Consider the following 20,270-nt stretch of genomic DNA (forward strand, 5'->3'; position numbering starts at 1 on the left):
TTATTTCATGCCTCAAATATTCTATTCTGATTAATATTCCAAGTTCTCTTGAAAGAATTTTTATATTTAGGCTGTTAAACATGGCAGCATATAAATATCATTATATTAAGGTGATTGGTGGTATTGTTCAGGTCTCCCATATCCTTAATGATTTATGGTCTAGTTGTTCTATCAGTTACTAAGAGATGTGAAATAAATCTCAAATATGATAGATTTGCCAGTTACTCCCTTTAGTTCTGCCAGTGATTGCCTAATAAATTTTAAAGACTTAATATGTGTGTATATATGTAAATATATTTGTATAAATGTTCATATATTTATTATTGTTATATCCTCCTATGTATTTATCCTTTTTTATTTTGAAGTATTATATCTTTATTTTATATATTAGTATAGTCACTATAGTTCCCTTGTATTTACTATTTGCCTGTTATATCCTTTTCCATTTCATTATTTTTGTATGATACAAATTAAAATGTGTTAAAATGTTAAAATGTGATTTTAGAATGTGATTTAGCATGTGATTATTTCTCAGTTTTTATTTAGTCTGACAACCTTGGCCTTTTGATTAGAGTGTCTGGCCTCGTTATATTTAATGTAATTAACATGTATTTCAATTTGTTATTTTGCTGTTTGTTTCTATTTATCTCATCTTGTTTTTGCTCCTCAATTCTTCCCTTCTTGTCTTATTTTTTGTTGATGAAATACATTTAGTATTTAGCAAATAAATCCTCTATTGCCTTTTGTAGTTATATCTCTGCATACTTTTTCAATATTTGCTCTAGGATTTATAATAAGTATTTTTAAGACTATAATCTACTAAAAAAAAAGACTATAATCTACTTAAAGTTAATACTGATTTTCTTCAGGTAAATTATAGAAATGTTGCAACAACTTATTTTAATGTACCCTTCCATATTTCATGCTGTTGTTGTTATAGTATAGATGTAGATATACACATTTATATACACACAGAAGTGTGTATATGTGCATATGTATGTATATTTGTATTTATATGCATATGTATATGCACCAATAAACACATACATACCCATACATATATGTGTGTACATAATATACACACATGTAAATATACATGTATATGTTCATATATGTATTATGTATATATGAATGCATAGTGGATAAGTATATGTATTTACATATCTGTGCATGTATACAAAGTTGTTTGTAAAATTAAGAGCAGAAAAGAAAAAGCATAATTATTTATATCCCTTCACATATTTACCAATTCCTGTGTTCATCCTCTTATAGATCAGACTGATCACCTACTGCACTGGTCCTTCAGTGTAAAACATTTTAAGTTCTCAAGATTTTCTGTAGTGCAAGCTTACTATGACATATTTTCTCTGCTTTTGCTTAACTGAGAATAACTTTATGTATTTCCATTTTAAAGAAGAATATCTTTGAATATAGATAGCTTGGTTCTTGACTTTTTTTTTTTTTTTTTGAAAGAGAGAGGGGTGTTTTTGTTTTTGTTTTTTAGGATTTTATTTATTTGACAGAGAGAGAGACAGCCAGAGAGGGAACACAAGCAAGGGGAATGGGGGATGGCGAAGCAGGCCCCCCGCTGAGCATGGAGCCCGGTATGGGGCTCAATCCCAGGACTGCTGGACCACGCATGACCTGAGCCCCAGCCCAAGGCAGGTGCTCAATGACCCAGCCACCCAGGAGTCCTGGTTCTTGACTTTCTTTCCTTCAGCACTTTTAGTTTGTCATTTCAAAGTCTACTGACCTCCATTATTGGTTATAAGAAATCAGCTATATTTTGTATCATTGTATCATGTACCTAATGTGTCTTTCTTTAGGCTGAAATTAAGTTTTCTTTTTATCTTGGGACTTTTAGAGGTTTTATTGATCTGTGTATAGAAGTGCGGTTTTTTTTGTGTCTATCTGCTTATGATTATAATGCTGAGCATCTTGGGTCTGTAAGTAAATGTTTTCCTTCAAATCTGGAAAATAATCAGCATTATTTTTGCAGATTTTTTTTCTTCCACCTACTCTCTCTTTTCTTTATGTTTAAATCCAATTACACCTACATTTGGTACTTAATATTTCTTCTCAGGTATCTAAGGTTTTGTTATTTTTTTCAACTCTTTTTCTCTCTGTTCCATAGAGTGTATGTTCTTATTGTTTCACTGATCAAGTTCATTGATTCTTCTGCTTCTGTTTTGTTTCATTTATTACTTTTCACTTGTAGACTTTAAATTTATATTTTTATGCTTAACATATATCTGTTGATATTCTCTAGCTGCTCACTCAATAGGATAATTTTTCCTTAAATTATTTGAGCATAATTTCCTTTAATGCTCCTAATATATTAAAAATAACTACTGTGAAGTCTTTGTCTGCTAAATACAATATCTTGGATTTTTCAGAATCAGTCCCTTAACTGCTTATTTTCCTAAATATGGTTCACATTTTCTGTAATAATTCTCTGTCTAGTAAATTTTTGTTTAGTAAGTTAAACATTATAGATACAATGATATAATGCCTGTATTCAGCTATCTTTCTGGATGCTTTTTTTTTCCCCCTATAGGGAATTAAGTAACCTGGATATAAACTGTAAGCTTTATCTCCCCTATAGTGTGCCATAGTTATTTCTACTCAACTTATATGTCTTCAAACCTCTGAGTTTTTAGCCTGATTCCCTGGTGTAATCTGACATTCAGCCAAGGATTTAGGTAGAGATAGCACTTAGATTTCAGAGTACAAACTATGTGTAATTTCTTTGTTTCTTAAGATTCCTCTTTAATTTCCAGTTGCAGTCCCAGTCTCAAACTCACAGGGCTCACCTGGTACACATGTGTCTTTCAAGTGTCTCACCCTACATTTTTTGCCCTATAGGGTATGTCTAGGCCGTGCATATTTTAGCAGTCAGCCAAATGTATTTAAAATTTATCATCAGATTTTAGGTTTTACCACTTTCACAATTCTCTCTTTCAGGGTTTTCCCCTTAAATTTCCAGTGGTTCTCATCTCTGAAATCTGTTCTCTTTCACATTGAATCAGTAGAGCTGCAGTTTTCCACAGCTATTTAATTCTGCCACAGCTGTGGAGTTAGAAGGGCACTCTTATGCTAGAAAGATATAAACTCACAATCCTGATTAATTGCAGCTGCAATTTTTCAAGAGTAAACTCTCCTCTGGCTTCTTCTTTTAAATATTCTCCATTATATATAGATATAACATATATTTTTATGTTATAAAATATATTTATAACATATAAATTATATTATATATATTATATATAATATATAAATTTTTATATATTATTTATGAATAATATATATTGTATGTAATATATTGTATATAACATAAATTATTATATGCATAATATATCTATATATAAATATGTTTATATGTATAACATTTATAATATAATAATATATAGTTGGTTACATATCTTTGTATAGTATTTATTTTAATAATATATATTAATTTTTAATAATGTTTCATATTTTACAATTGCTATCTCTTGAGAGTTTCCATGTGACTACTTTACTTTATTGTCAATAGCTCCTCTATCATCTTTCATCTTTCTTTTGGTTTGATCTTAGTTCTACATTTTTGTATTTTCTACAGGTGATAGATTTTTTAAAAAACACTTTTAATTGGCATCACCTGTCAACAGAAAACATTTCACTTTATATAGCAAGCAATGCATTTTGCTGTTTCACTGTTAATAGTCTGTTGCCTTTAGATTTTCCTGTTTTTGTTACTGCTTGTTGTTAAAGGTGTATTTCTTTAGCTCCTTAGAACACCTTTGTGGTAAATAATTATGAGTTTGGAGTTGACACTCCAAATAGATACACTAAAGAATGTCAGAAGGCAATCTCTGAAGTTAAACGTTATCTAAAAGGCTTTTGCTGTCCACTTCAAAAAATAGCAAAATTAGGAAACTTAAAGGCTTCCATCTTCCCCAAAGGTCTTTTTCAAATTTATTGTTCTGAAAGACAAAGTCTCACCTTTTTTAGCTCTTATACAGATATATACACATACTTTTTATCTATAAACATACATAAAAGCTGAAAAAATTTCTACTAACCTCTATAATGCCACAATCACACTCTTCACCATGTTCCAATTTTCCATTGCCACATACTTTCCTTTGTGCTTCTTTATAAACTGGCATTTCAGGAAGGATTTTCTGAAGACATTCAAAGCCAGCTTGTGAAGCTAAGTATTTAAAGTCATCCAAACTACAGGTGCTAAACTCCTTTACACCCCCAGACTGCCTAAAATATTTTAAAAATGGATACGACAAAAATTATTGCTGTATATCTCTGCATTTCTGCTAATGTATGGGTTTTGAAAAGAGATTTAAAAAGAATTATGGAAAAAATAAGCACATTTAAAAAAATATTCATTGCATTGCAAAACATACTAATGATTTACCATACTTTTTAACAATTTAAAAATTCTTGTTATAAAAATATCTAAAATCTTTTTAGAGCATTCTATCCTGTTTTAAACAAGACCTATTATTTATCTATCTTATGAACTTCATTAAATCTTTAGACATAAGAACTGTGTTTATTTTATTTACTTTCCCAATGCCATACCATTGAATATTAAGTTTTTTAAGCCTCAATATTTAACATATTTTGTATTTTTATATAATAAAATTCTTTTAATGACAATATAAACATGTTTATATTAATTTTAATAATACATTTTAGGGCTTTTGTTCATAATTATGTTCATAATTGAACATTTGAAATAAAAACCTAATAAATAAAAACGCTAAAATAAATAAATAAATATTATAATGTATTATATATTTATATATTATTAATATATATTTATATATATTAATATATTATATATATTTATATAAATAAATAAAAACACTAAAGAAATACAAAGAATTATAAGAGAATATTATGAGCAATTATATGCCAAGAAATTAGGCAGTATGGAAGAAATGGATTCATTCTTAGAAATATATAAACTACCAAAACTAAAACAGAAAGAAATAGACAATCTAAACAGATCCACAACCAGCAAAGAAATAGAATCAGTAATCAAAGGCTAAAATGAAATAATGAGAAAATATACTAGCTGATCTGGTCACTGTTTACAACATAATTACTGAGCATTCTCCTAGGCAAAATATATGTAGTAAAAAGTAGACCAAGTGCCTGGTAGGGACAAAAAGCACAAACATCAGGCAAAAAAATATATGGAACACTGGAATGGTGAAATGATGGGGAAAAACCAACATAATATACAAGGGAATAAAAGATACTACTTTGGAAGAAAAGACACTTATTAAAGAAAGAAATTATAGTTCACATCATACTTTTCATGAAAAACTGAACGTTTTCCCCTTAAGACTGGGAACAAGACAAAGATATCCACTCTCACATCAATAAAGTTATTGAAATTATTCCAAATTCAATTACATACAAATAGATGAAATGGAAAAATAAAAGTGTTCTTCATAACACTTTTTTTGTTTAGAGAAATTCTTAAGGAATCAACAAATAGAATTGGAAAATTCTAATGAGTTTAGCAAGTTTTTACCACACAAAATCAATATACAAAAATGAATTATACTTTCATGAACTATGAATTATGCTTTCATGTATTTTTTAACCAATCCATTTTTTAATTTTTAAATTCTTTTCTTTTCTAAGAGAGAGAAAGCAGGGGAGGGGCAGAGGGAGAAGGAGAGAGAGAATTGTGTTTTTAATATAATTTTTAAAATTTAAATTCAAGTAATTTACCATGTAGTGTGTTGTTTCAGGGATAGAATTTAGTAATTCATCAATTGCATATAACACCCAGTCCTCATTCCATCAAGTTCCCTCCTTAATGCCCATCACCAGTTGCCCCATCCTTCTACTCACTGCCCCTCAAGCAATCCTCAGTTTTTTCTCTATAGATAAGAGTCTCTTATGGTTTGCCTCTTTTTTATCTTATTTTAATTTTTTTTCTTTCCTTCCCCTATGTTTATCTGTTTTGCTTCTTAAATTCCATATATGAGTGAAATCATATATTTGTCTTTCTTTGACTGATGTATTTCACTTAGCCTAATACCCTCTAGTTCCATTCATGTACTTGAAAATGGCAAGATTTCATTCTTTTGATGACTAATATTCCACTATATATATATACCATATCCTCTTTATCCATTCATCTATTGATGGACATCTGGGCTCTTTCCATATTCTGGCTATTTGGACATTGCTGCTATAAACATGGGGGTGCATGCCTCCCTTCAAATCACTTGACTGGATACTTTGTTTTTGGGGTGTTGTTTGATAAATTCCTTATGGATTTTGGATACTAGCCCTTTATCTTATAAGACATTTGCAAATATCTTCTTCCATTTGGTAGTTTGTCTTAGTTTTGTCAACAGTTTCCTTTGATGTGCAAGCATTTTATCTCAATGAAGTCCCCATTCTTCAATTTTGCTTTTGCTTCCCTTGCCTTTGAAGACATGTCTGTTAAGAAGTTGCTGCAGCCAAGGTCAAAGAAATTGCTGCATGTGTTCTCCTCTAGGATCTTAATGGATTCCTGTGTCACATTTAGGTCTTTCATCCATTTTGAGTCAATTTTTGTGTATAGTGTAAGAAAATGGTCCAGTTTCACTCTTCTGCATGTGGCTGTCCAATTTTGCCAACACAATTTTTTGAAGAGACTGTCTTCTTTCCATTGGATCTTTTTCCTGCTTTGTTTTTCCTGCTTTTTTGTTTCCTGTTGAAGAGTAGTTGACCATAGAGTTGAGGGTCTATACTGGGTTCTCTCTTCTCTTCCATTGATCTATGTCTGTCTTGTGCCAGGGTCATACTGTCTTGATGATTACAGCTTTGTAATACAGCTTGAAGTCTGGAATTGTGATGCCTCCAGCTGTGTTTTTCTTTTTCAACATAACTGCGGCTATTCAGGGTCTTTTCTGGTTGTACACAAATTTTAGGATTGTTTGTTCTAGCTCTGTGAAAATGCTGGTTTTGTTTTGATAGAGGCTGCATTGAGCATGTAGATTGCTTTAGGTAGTATAGAATTTTAACAGTATTTGTTTTTACAATCCATGAGCATGGGATGTTTTTCCATTTTTTTGTGTCTTCCTCAATTTCTTTCATAAGTGTTTTACAGTTTTCAGAATACAGATCCTTTATCTCTTTGGTTAGGTCCATTCCTAGGTATCTTATGGTTTTTTATATAATTATAAATGAGATCAATTCTTTGATTTCTTATTCTTCTTCCTCATTCTTAGTATATTGAAATTCAAGTAATTTCTGTGAATTGATTTTATATCTTGCCACTTTGTTGAATTCCTGCATGAGTTATAGTAATTTTTGATGGAGTCTTTCAGGTTTTATAAGCTTAACTATGGTAAGTCATGGTATTGACCTGGTTTTGCTAACTTTGAGAGGAGTTCTCTGTGCCTTCTAGATTTGAATGCCTGTTTCCCTCAAAAGATTAGGGATTTGTTCAAATAAACCTTCTGTCCTTTGTTGCCCCCCCCCCCGCTCTTTTGGTACTCCTATGATATGATATCATCATTTATGGAATTTTGAGTTTCCTAAGTCTAACTCCATGATCTAATGGTTTTCTCTACGCCCTCTTTTCAGCCTCATTATTTTCTATAATTTTACCTGCTATGTCACTGACTCACTCTTCTGCTTCATCCATCCTTGTGTTTAGGGCCCCACTTGGGACTACATCTTGGTTAGCATTTTTAATTTTGGTCTGTCTAGATTTTACCTCTATAGTAAGGAATTCTTTAGTGTCTTCTATGTTGTTTACAACAGCTAGTATCCATATAAATGTTGTTTTAAATTATAGTTCAGATATCTTATATCTGTATTGATTAAATCTCTGACGAGTTCTACCTCATGCTCTTTCTTTTGGGTGAATTCCACCATCTCATCATTTTGTCCAGAAAAGAAAAAAAAGAGGAAAAAGAACAAAAAATAATAACAGCGAAATAAAACAAAAAAGGGGGGGAAGAAAAACAAAAACAAAAAAAGAAAAAATACTGAGTGTGTCTTTTGGTCTGCTTGTTAAACTATGTCCCAAAATAAAAAAATAAATTAAATTAAATTAAACAAAAAAGTATGCACATGTAAATATAAATATTAATAAATAATAAAAGATTTTAAAATGAGTTGGAAAATATAATAAATGAAAATAACAATAAAGGAATAAAAGGAAAAAGAAAGCTACATCCTATTTTCCATAGAGCTAAAGCTTGCAGCACTCTGTGTTTAATAACTTTGGGGCATGCTAATTGGTGGTGCTGATCTTCTGGAGAAGAGGCCTGCTATGCTGATTCTCAAGGTGACTTGTTTCTGTGGGAATGTGTCCCCAGGGCACAAGGGGGCTGCAGGACTATGTGTATGTGGTCATAGCCTTCATTAGATGGTGCTGTGTAGTTGTTTTTTTCCCTGAAGGCTTTCAGCACTGATGGCCAGGATAAAAATTGCTGTGCCCTGCTCTCTAACCTCTGAGCTGAAAGTTTGCACCCCTACTCTTCAGTGAACCCCCATAGAAGAGCAATAGGTCATCCTACTTGTGTCCTCTGTTTCCATCTGAACCTTATGCTCATGTTTCCCATGTCCAAGCCATTTTATCTCAGGCCTGTGACTAAGTTTCAAAACTCCAAATTTCAGGATGTTGCAAAGATGGCAGAGGAGTAGGGAACTCTACTTCAATCAGTCTCCCGAACTGAGCTGGATATCTACCAGACTACTCTGAACACCCACATCACCCAAATCAAACTGAGATGCAAGAAGATATATCTGGATCTCTACAAACAGAGTATCTCCAGCAGTTGATTCGTGGTATGAAGCAGGGAGCCATGATTCTGCAGGCAGATATCAAAAGATAAATGGTAGGGGGAGGGAGCCTCCAGGTTCCTGTGCTGCAGGAGCACAATCCCTCCCATGCTGGGGACCAGGTACAGACTCCTGAACCAGTAGTGACAGGGCCCCTCAGATTGAAGCCTGGAGCTGCAGGGGCATGCGTGTAAACTGGCGGTGGCTGGCAGTTTTAAAAGCACAAAGTACAGAGATGTGCCTTGACCTGGGAGCAACAGCTGGGAGTGCTGCTATGGGGCATACAACCCAGGATGCTGCAGTTTTTAGCAGCACAGACAGTAACAGAGACAGTGTAGCCAGGAAAGTTTACTGAAGAACAGACTGTGATCTCTCTGTTCTGAGGCAAAAGTCTGGATATGGTCACTTCTGCTTTGACTCTTGGAAGAGACAGGGAAATCTGCCAGAGAACAAAAGCCTCCAAAACTGCTTTTCACTGAGCCCATCCCTCACCACAGGGACAGGGCAATTCTGCCCAAACAGGGTTGCCTGAGTAATAATGTGGCAGGCCCTTCCCCTAAAAGACAGGCTGGAAGAACAAGAGGCCAACAACCTTAAGGTCCCTACAAAACTCATCTTGCATTTTGCTTGGGGTATGGTCAACAATTTGGATTCTGTGCATTCCCTCAACCACCCCTCAACAGAACAACTAAGAGGAGGAACCCCCAAAATAGGAAAGACTCAGAGACTGTGACCTCTGACACAGAACTAATGGATATGGACATAACCAAGATGTTGGAAATAGAATTCAGGGTAACAGTTATGCAGACAATTGCTAGGATGGAGAAAACTATTAGTGGCAACTTATATTCTCTAAGGGGCAGAACTTGAAAATGCTATCAGTGAGATCCAATCTAATCTAGATACTCTGACTGCTAGGGTAAATGAGACAGTAGAACGAATAGGTGATCTAGAAGAAAAACTGATTGAAAAGAAGGAGGCCTGGAACAAACAGCTTAGAACCCATGAAAACAGAATTAGAGAAATAAATGACACCATGAAACATTCCAATGTCAGAATTATTGGGATCCCTGAGGGGATGGAGAGAGAGATGACTAGAAGATATTTTTTACCAAATTGTAGCTGAGAATCTCTCTAATCAGGGGAATGAAACAAACATTTGTGTCCTAGAGGCAGAGAGGACCCCTGCCCAAGAGCAAAGGGAACAGACCAATGCCCTGGCACGTAATAGTAAAACTTGTAAATCTTAGAACCAAGGAAACCATCTTAATGGCATTTAGGGAGAGGAGACTCCTTACGTACAGAGGGAGGAATACCAGAATAATGTCAGACCTATCCACAGAGACCGAGGCAAGCCAAAAAAGGGCTAGAAAAACATACTCAGTGTACTAAAGCAAAGAATACTTTATCTAGCAAGGCTGTCATTCAGAATGGATGGAGAGATACAGAACTTCCAGGACGGGCAAAAACTGAAATATGTGACCACTAAGCTGGCCCTGCAAGAAATATTAAGGGGGGGTTCTATAAAAGGAGAAAGACCCCAAGAGTGATATAGAACTGAAATTTACAGATGCAATCTATAGAAACAAGGACTTCCCAGGCAACATGATGACAATAAATCATATCTTTCAATAATCACTCTCAACGTGAATGGTCTAAATGCTCCCATAAAGTGGCACGGGGTTGCAGATTAGATAAAAAGACAGGACCCATCCATATGCTGAATCCAAGAGACTCATTCTGAACCTAAATATACATCCAGACTGAAAATGAAGGAATGGAGAACCATCCTTCATGGAAACGGACCTCAAAAGAAAGGTGGGTAGCAATCCTCATATCAGACAAATTAGATTTTAAGCTAAGACTGAAGTGAGACATACAGAAAGACAATATATCATTCTTTTTTTATTTTTTATTTTTTTTATCAACATATAATGTATTATTTGCCCCAGGAGTACAGGTCTGAATCACCAGGTTTACACACTTCATAGTACTCACCATAGCACATGCCTTCCCCAATATCCATAACCCAATGACCCTCTCCCTAGTCCCGCCCCCTGCAACCCTCAGTTTGTTTTGTGAGATTAAGAGTCTCTTATGGTTTGTCTCCCTCCCGATCCTATCTTGTTGCATTTATTCTTTTCCTATTCCTCAAACCCCCAGATTGCCTCTCAACTTCCTCATATCAGGGAGATCATATGATAATTGTCTGTCTCTGACTTATTTCACTAAGCATAATACCCTCTAGTTCCATCCACGTCATCGCAAATGGCAAGATTTCATTTCTTTTGATGGCTGCATAGTATTCTAGTATGTGTGTGTGGGTGTGTGTGTCTGTGTGTGTACAGCACATCTTCTTTATCCATTCACCTGTTGATGGACATCTAGGTTCTTTCCATAGTTTGGCTATTGTGGACATTGCTGCCAAAAACATTCAGGCGCACGTGCCCCTTCAGATCACTACGTTTGTATCTTTATGGTAAATACCCAGTGGTGCAATTGCTGGGTCATACGGTAGCTCTATTTTCAACTTTTTGAGGAACCTCCATGCTCTTTTCCAGAGTGGTTGCACCAGTTTGCATTCCCACCAATGGTGTAGGAGGGTTTCCCTTTCTCCACATCCTCACCAGCATCTGTCATTTCCTGATTTGTTAATTTTAGCCATTCTGACTGGTGTGAGGTGGTATCTCATTGTGGTTTTGATCTGTAGTTCCCTGATGCCGAGTGATGTGGAGCACTTTTTCATGTGTCTGTTGGCCATCTGGATGTCTTCTTTGCAGAAATGTCTGTTCATGTCTTCTGCCCATTTCTTGATTGGATTATTTGTTCTTTGGGTATTGAGTTTGATAAGTTCTTTATAGATTTTGGATACTAGCCCTTTATCTGATATGTCGTTTGCAAATATCTTCTCCCATTCTGTCAGTTGTCTTAAAGGGTCTATCCAACAAGATCTAACAACTGTAAATATCTATGCCCACAACATGAGAGCAGCCAACTACATAAGGCAACTGTTAAACAGAATAATAAAAATGTTGACAAGAATATATTAATTGTAAGGGATCTTAACACACCATTCTCAGCAATAGACAGATCATCCAAGCAGAAAATCAACAAAGAAACAAGAGTTCTGAATGACACACTAGACCAGATGGACTTCATAGATATATCCAGAACATTTGACCCTAAAACAACAGAATACTCATTCTTCTCCAGTGCACATGGAACATTCTCAAGAATAGTGGGTCTCACATACTGGGTCACAAATAAGGTCAGAACTGATACAAAAAGATAGAGATTATTCCCTGCATATTCTCGGACCACAATTCTCTGAAACTGGAACTCAATCACAAGAAAAAGTTTGGAAGAAATTCAAACACTTGGAAGCTCAAGGCCATTCTGCTCAACAATGTTTGAGTCAACCAGGAAATTAAAGAATTAAAGAAATTAAACAATTCATGGAAACCAATGAGAATGAAAACACTTTCCAAAACCTATGCGATACAGTAAAGGCAGCCCTAAGCGGGAAATACATAGCCATCCTAGCCTCACTCAAAAAAATACAAAAATCCTGAGTACACAAACTATCTTTACACCTGAAAGAACTGGAAAATCAACAACAAATTAAGCTTAGCCCATGTACGAGAAGGAAAATAATTAAAATTAGAGCAGAGATCAGTGAACTAGAAACCAGAAATACAGTAGTACACATCAACAAAACTAGAAGCTCGTTCTTTGAAAGAATTAATGAGATTGATAAACCACTGGCTGAACCTATCCAAAAGAAGAGAAAGAATCCAAATTAACAAAATTATGAATGAAAGGGGAGATATCATGATGAACACCAAGGAAATAGAAACAATCGTTAGAAATTTTTAATAACTATATGCTAATAAATTAAGCAACCTGGAAGAAATGGGTGCATTCCTGGAAACCTATAAACTGCCAAGACTGAAACAGGAAGAAATTGATAACCTGAATAGACCAATAGCCAGTAACGAGATTGAGGCAGTGATCAAAAACATCCCAAAAAACAAGAATCCCGGAACTGAAGGATTCTACGGAAGTATTCTACCAAACATTCAAAGAAGAAATAATACCTATTCTCCTCCTGAAGCTGTCTCAAGAAAGAGAAACAGAAGGAAAACTTCCAGACTCATCCTATGAGGCAAACATTACCTTGATCCCAAAATCAAGGCAAAGAACCCATTAAAAAGGAAAAATTCAGACCAATATACCTAAGGAATATGGATGCCAAAACTCTCAACAAGATCCTAGCTAATAGGATCCAGCAGTACATTACAAGGATTATCTACCATGACCAAGAGCGATTTATCCCTGGGATGAAGAGCTGTTCAACACTCGCAAATCAATCAGTTTGATAGAACACATTAATAAGAGAAGAGAGAGAAATAATATGGTCCTCTCAATTGATGCAGAAAAAGCATTTGATAAAATACAGCATCCTTTCCTGATTAAAACTCTTCAGAGAATAGGGATACATTCCTCAATTTCATAAAACCCATCTATGAAAAACCCACAGCAAATATCATTTTCAGTGGGGAAAAGCTGAGAGCCTTTCTCTCAAGATCAGAAACATGAGAAGGACACCCACTCTCACCACTATTGTTCAACATAGTACTAGAAGTCGTAGCCTCAGCGACCAGACAACAAAAAGAAATAAAAGGTATTCAAACTGGCAAAGAAGAAGTCAAACTCTCTCTCTTCACAAATGACATGATACTTTATGTGTAAAAATTCAATTCATACAATTCATACGGCAATTCAGTAATGTGACAGGATAAAAATCAATGCACAGAAATGAGTTGCTTTCCCATACGCCAACTGTAGAAAGAGAAATTAAGTAATTAATTCCATTTACAATAGCACCAAAAACCATAAGATACCTTGGAATAAACCTAGCCAAAGAGGTAAAAATCTATACTTGAGGAACTAAACACTCATGAAAGAAATTGAAGAAGACACAAAAAGATGGAAAGACATTCCATGCTCATGGATCAGAAGAATAAACACTGTTAAAATGTCTATGCTGCTCAGAGAAATCTGTTCTTTCAATACTATTCCAATCAATATACTATAGGCATTTTTCAAAGTGCTGGAACAAACAATCCTAAAATTTGTATGGAACCAGAAAAGACCCTGAATCACCAAGGAAATGTTGAAAAAAGAAAAACAAACCTAGGGGCATCACATTACCTGATTTCAAGATATATTATAAATCTGTGATCACCAAGACAGCATGGTACTGGCACAAAAATAGATACACAGACCAAAAGAACACAGTAGAGAGCCCAGATATGGACCCTCAACTCTATGGTCAAATAATCTTTGACAAAGCAGGAAAAAAATATCCAGTGAAAAAAAGACAGTCTCTTCAATAAATGTTGCTGGGAAAATTGGACAGCCACGTGCAGAAGAATGAAACCCAACCATTCCCTTACACCATACACAAAGATAAACTCTAAATGGATGAAAGACCTCAATGTGAGGCAGGAATCCATCAAAATCCTAGAGGAGAACATAGGCAGTAACCTCTTCGATATTGGCCACAGCAGCTTCTTTCAAGACACGTCTCCAAAGGGAAAGGAAACAAAAGTAAAAATGAACTTTTGGGACTTCACCAAGATAAAAAGCTTCTGCACAGCAAAGGAAACAGTCAATAAAACAAATGGGCAACCCACAGAATGGGAGAAGATGTTTGCAAATGACACTACAGACAGATGGCTGATAATCAAGAACTTCTCAAACTTAACACCCCCAAAACAAATAATCAAGTCAAAAATTGGGCAGAGGACGTGAACGAACATTTTTCCAAACACGACATACAAATGGCTAACAGATACATGAAAAAAATGATCATCATCATTAGCCATCACAGAAATTCAAATCAAAACCACACTGAGACACCATTTTACACCAGTTAGAATGGAAAAAATTGACAAGGCAAGAGATAACAAAGGTTGCAGAGGTTGTGGAGAAAGGGGAATCCTCTTACACTGTTGGTGGGAATGTAATTTGGTACAGCTACTTTGGAAAACAGCGTGGAGGTTCCTCAAAAAATTAAAAAATAGAGCTACCCTATGACCTAGCAACTGCACCATTTACCCCAAAGTTACAGATGTAGCGAAAAGAAGGGCCACATGCTCCCCAATGTTCATAGTAACAATGTCCACAATGGGCAAACTGGAAAGAGCTGAGATGCCCTTCAATAGATGGAAGGATAAAGAAGATGTGCTCCATATATACAATGGGATATTACTCAGCCATCAGAAAGGATGAACATTCAACTTTTGAATCAGCATGAATGGGGCTGGAGGAGACTATGCTAAGTGAAATAAGTCAATTATCATATGGTTTCACTTATTTGTGGGGTATAAGAAATAGCATGGAGGACATTAGGAGAAGGAAGGGAAAAATGAAGGCGGGGGAGGGGAATGGGAGGGGGAGAAGAACCATGAGAGACTATGCACTCTGAGAAACAAACCGAGGGTTTTAGAGAGGATGGGGGTGAAGTGATGGGTTAGCCAGGTGATGGGTATTAAAGAGGGCACATATTGCATGGAGCCCTGGGTTTTATATGAAAACAATGAATCATGGAAAACTACATCAAAAACTACTGATGTACTGTATGATGACTAACATAATATAAAAAAAGGAAAAAAAAAAAAAAACCTCCAAATTTCAGGGACTCCTGTGGTGTGGACCTGCACTGTTCTGCTTGTGGAGGGTCTCACCATGCTTGCTGGCCAATCCCAGGAAAGTGGTCATGTGACCATAAGGCAGTTCAGATTATAGCAGAAAGCCAACACGAAGACCAGCTGCTCTCCTCTGGCTTCCTGGCTCCCATGTCTGGAAATAGCACATCATCTTGGCACCACCCACTCTTCCTGTCACCCAGAGGATCCTCAGACCACGCTGTCACTCCTGGGATTCCACCCATCTTCACAACCTGAGCACACTTAAGCCAGGTACATTCTAGTTAGTAATAAACTTCCAAAGGTTCAGATTTTATGCTCTGCAGTTTCCAATACTTTGCAAAAGCACCCATAAGCAGGATACTTCCCCCTGGTGAATCCACAGCTATATCTACCCCAAGAACTTATATACCTCCTATCTTCCAAAAAGTGGTCACTTTTCTACTTACAGGCTTGCAGATTTTTTTTCTCTCAGAACTCCAATTAATTTCTTGGGTATTCAGAATGATTTGGTAATTATCTAGCTATGTTTGAGGGATTAGACTATCTGAGGTCCCCCTACTTCTCTGCCATCTTAACTCCTCCCCACAAACACACAATGACCCCTCCCCCAGAGAAAGAGAATCTTATGAGGCTCCACACCCAATGTGTAATAGAACCAGAGTCAATCTCACAATCCTGAGATCATGACGCAAGCCAAAATCCAGAGTCAGATGCTTAACTAACTGAGCCACACAAGTCCCTTAATTTTTAAGTTCTTGACATTACAGAACTAAACTGAAATTTATTAAAAATCCACTTTTACATTTCTTATCAACAAACAAATAAAATTTATGAGCCAAAAACTCAAAACAAAACTAAAACAAGGAAAAGCTTATAAAACTAAATATGGATCCCAGCATCAACTGCTGAACAGAGAATGTGACTTTTTTTTAAATTCTTGGCATATGGTAAAGTTGTGTAGAAACTAAACACAAATTCTTTAAAGCCTGGAACCCCTGGCCAGAAATTACACAGTTGGATGATGGGAAAACTGCAGAAAGGGATTGTAAATTAACTTACACTGTTCTGGCTTCACCTCACGTCCTTCTCAGGGTTAACCCCAGAATTGATTAGGTATTGGGGCAGACTAATACTGACAGAGGAACACAGTAATGTAAATTGCCTACCAGAAAAGACTTCCACTGAATTGGCAATACAGAAAATGAGCTAGCAATGAAAAATGCTATTCATAATAGTAAAAAAAAAAAAAAAAAAAAAAAAAAAAAAAAAAAAACTAAAAAAAATATCTAAGGATATATTTAACATAACAAGAAATGTAAACTGTAAAAAAAAAAATACATTGTTGAGAAAAATTAAAGAAGACCCAAATCAATAAAGCAATATATCATATTCAAGTATCAAAATACTTGACATTGTTTAGATGGCTATTCTCCCATTATTGACCTATGCAATTAAACAATGGAATACTTAGAAAAATCTTAGCAGAAATTTTCATAAAAATTAGAAAGTCAATAATAAAATGCATATGAAAATTCAAAAGACCTAGAATAACCAAAACAATTATTGGAAAAATGAAAAATGTGAGGACTTAACAGCACTTCATTTCAAAACGCAGTATGAAGATACTGTACCCCTGGGGATAAAAATATATGTTTATAAAAAATAAAAAATTGATAAAAAAAACCTGTACGCTTTCCCATAAGGGTATACATACAGATTAATGACATAAAATAGCAATTACAATAAAAAATCCATACATTTCTGGTCAATTGATTTTTACAAAGTTGCTAAGACAATTAAGTGGGGGAAAGAATGCTCTTTTCAAAAACTTGCAAGGAATAACTGGAAATCCACATAGCAAAAATAAAAATGAACTTAAACATATATACAAAAATTAACCCACAGTGTATCATAAAGCTGAATATAAGAGCTATTAAGCCATGATGCATAAAAAATTGATAAAATATACTTCATCAAAATTAAAATTTTTTCTCAATGAAGGCACTATAAGGAAGAAATATTTGAAAATCATGTATCTGATAAAGAACTCATAGCCAGAAAATATAAACAATTCTTACAACACAGTGAAAGTGTGAAAATCTCTACTTTCATTTTTTTTTTAAACACAAACCTGATAATTTTTTTTTAATTTATTTATTTGACAGAGAGAAATCACAAGTAGACAGAGAGGCAGCCAGAGAGAGAGAGAGAGGGAAGCAGGCTCCCTGCTGAGCAGAGAGCCCGATGTGGGACTCGATCCCAGGACCCTGAGATCATGACCTGAGCCGAAGGCAGCGGCTTAATCCACTGAGCCACCCAGGCGCCCCTACTTTCATTTTTTTAAATGGACAAAATTTTTGAATAGGATGTTCTTCAAAGAAGATATACAAAGCCATTAAGCATGAAAATATGTTCAACACCATTCAATATCATTAGTTTAGAGGGAAGTGCAGATTAAAACCAATATAAGGCTACACCACATAGCAATTAAAATTATTCAAATTGAACATACTGAGCACACCAAATCTTGGTGTGGATAACCAGGACTGGCCACATAATTTGTGGGAACCCAAGCAAAGTGGAAACATAGGGCCCCCTATTTATAAAGTAGGTAAAATATATTACCATGGCACTAAAATAAAAAGTTTTTGCCTTTCTTTAGCAGCCTCTCTCTCAATGGGTCATGGTATTATTTACAATTTAATGTCTTTCTGAATAAAAATTTTATTATTAATATGAATTATACTGTCCATCCTTATATTGTACAAGGCCAGTTTTTTTTTAAGTTTTTAAATTTACATTACTTTTTTAAAACTTTTTTCAATTTATTTATTTTCAGAAAAACAGTATTCATTATTTTTTCGCCACACCCAGTGCTCTATGCAATCCGTGCCCTCTATAATACCCACCACCTGGTACCCCAACCTCCCACCCCCCACCACTTCAAACCCCTCAGATTGTTTTTCAGAGTCCATAGTCTCTCATGATTCACCTCCCCTTCCAATTTCCCCCAACTCCCTTCTCCTCTCTAACACCCCTTGTCCTCCATGATATTTGTTATGCTCCACAAATAAGTGAAGCCATATGATAATTGACTCTCTCTGCTTGACTTATTTCACAAGGCCAGTTTTAAATGCAAATATCAAAACATTTAGCTTTATGCAAAGTCACTAAAATTACACAATTCATATGGCTTTTCCCCTTCAGGTTGCTTTCAATCTGGCCAGGGAAGACAGATAGAAGCCAGACTACAGAATGTAGGAAGAGGGAAGAGAATTTCACCAGCAATGGAGGGGACTGGGAGAGTGTTGGACCTATTTTGGCACATATTCCATTTTACTTGAAAAGAATGTCTTCTGTAGTTGTTGGGTACAGAGCTCGGTAACTGCTTAATTACTTCAGTTCATTTAATAGAAGTATAAAAGCTCCTAACCCAAAAACAAAACAAAAACCTTTTTAAAGGAATAGGTACAATAAAGAATAAAGGAATAGGTACAATAAAGAAAATTATCTTACACTGCTTTAGGTGACATTGTGCAAACATCTCCTGAACAATAGCAAGTGTCAGGATCATCATAACTCAATCCCAGATTAAAGCCAAGCAACTGCACGATGCTGGTAGTGTATGACTCCAAGGATAAACCCTCTGGATACTAAATATAAGGAAGAAGAAAAGAGTTAGCTATGAAGCCCAAACTACACTATAATAAATTTACTATAATAAAGAATTAGTACATAAAACTCGTTTTTTAAAATCAATGCATCCAAGAAGCTTATGTAGATGCATGTGGATCATAGACTTATTAAACATGGATGAGTGAACACAATAATTTAATTTCAAAATACTAATTCTTAATGACAATACCAGCTACTTTAACTAATCTAATAGTCTCAAACACCATACTATATTGCTTCTTTGAGTTATTTTAAACAAAATGACATAAATCTTTTGTTTTAATAGTCAATTTTATATTCTCTTTGGAGTAGGCAGCTTCTAGCATGGGTCATAAGGAATCTGCCTCCTGGCATTCATGTTCTTGGTATTCCTATTCTGTTCTGTACAGGATGAACTTATTGACTTGCTTCTAATTAACTAAATGTATCAAAACAGATGGCCATCATTTCTAAGATGGATTATAAAAAGACTGGCTTCTCAATTTCCTGTGGGATGTAGTAGAAGAAAAAAACTAAAAGAAAAAATAAAAGACTGACTTCTTGGACTCTATGTCTCACTCAAGCTCTCTAGGTGAAACCAGTTATGACAGCATGAAGTAGGCCTGTAAAGAGACACGTAGGCACAAGTTTGGAAACAGATTTTAGGAGGTTTGCCACAGCCAAATGACGAAGTCTAAAAGCAAATTCTCTCCATATTGAACCCTGAGATAACTACAGCCTTACTTGACACTTTAACTTCACCCACTTAGATTCACTATCCACAGAACTGAATTGTTTTCATATGCTAAGTTTTGGTATAATTGGTTACATAGCAATAGAAAACTAATAACCCTCAGTAGGTATTACTGTTCTCCTTTGGATCATTTCCAATTTCTACACAAACATGTTTATAAAAGCTTCATTCATAATTTCCAAAACTTGCAAGAAACCAGGATATCCTTCAGTAGGTAAACAGATAAACTGTGGCACATTTCAGACAATGGAATATTATTCAGCACTTAAAAAAAAAAGAGCTATCAAAAGAAATGGAGAAAGTTTGAGTGCATATTACTAAGTGAAAAGGGCGAGGTTACA

General features: G+C 35.0%; 1 protein-coding gene across 2 annotated transcripts in view; it reads right to left on the reverse strand.

Moving 5' to 3' along the window:
* The window catches only part of LOC101692359 (disintegrin and metalloproteinase domain-containing protein 5-like), a 141,423-nt gene that overhangs the window by 59,923 nt on the left and 61,230 nt on the right, over positions 1-20,270 (reverse strand). For both annotated transcript variants that reach the window (XM_045070980.1, XM_045070979.1), the window contains exons 11-12: positions 19,038-19,174; positions 4,065-4,254 (exon numbers count right to left, since the gene is read on the reverse strand). In XM_045070980.1, coding sequence (XP_044926915.1) covers positions 4,065-4,254; positions 19,038-19,174 — 327 coding nt within the window. The remainder of the gene's footprint in view (positions 1-4,064; positions 4,255-19,037; positions 19,175-20,270) is intronic.

The sequence above is a fragment of the Mustela putorius genome, unplaced genomic scaffold (assembly GCF_011764305.1).
Source record: "Mustela putorius furo isolate JIRA1106 unplaced genomic scaffold, ASM1176430v1.1 tig00003976_pilon_pilon_pilon, whole genome shotgun sequence".
NCBI classification, from domain to species: Eukaryota; Metazoa; Chordata; class Mammalia; order Carnivora; family Mustelidae; genus Mustela; species Mustela putorius.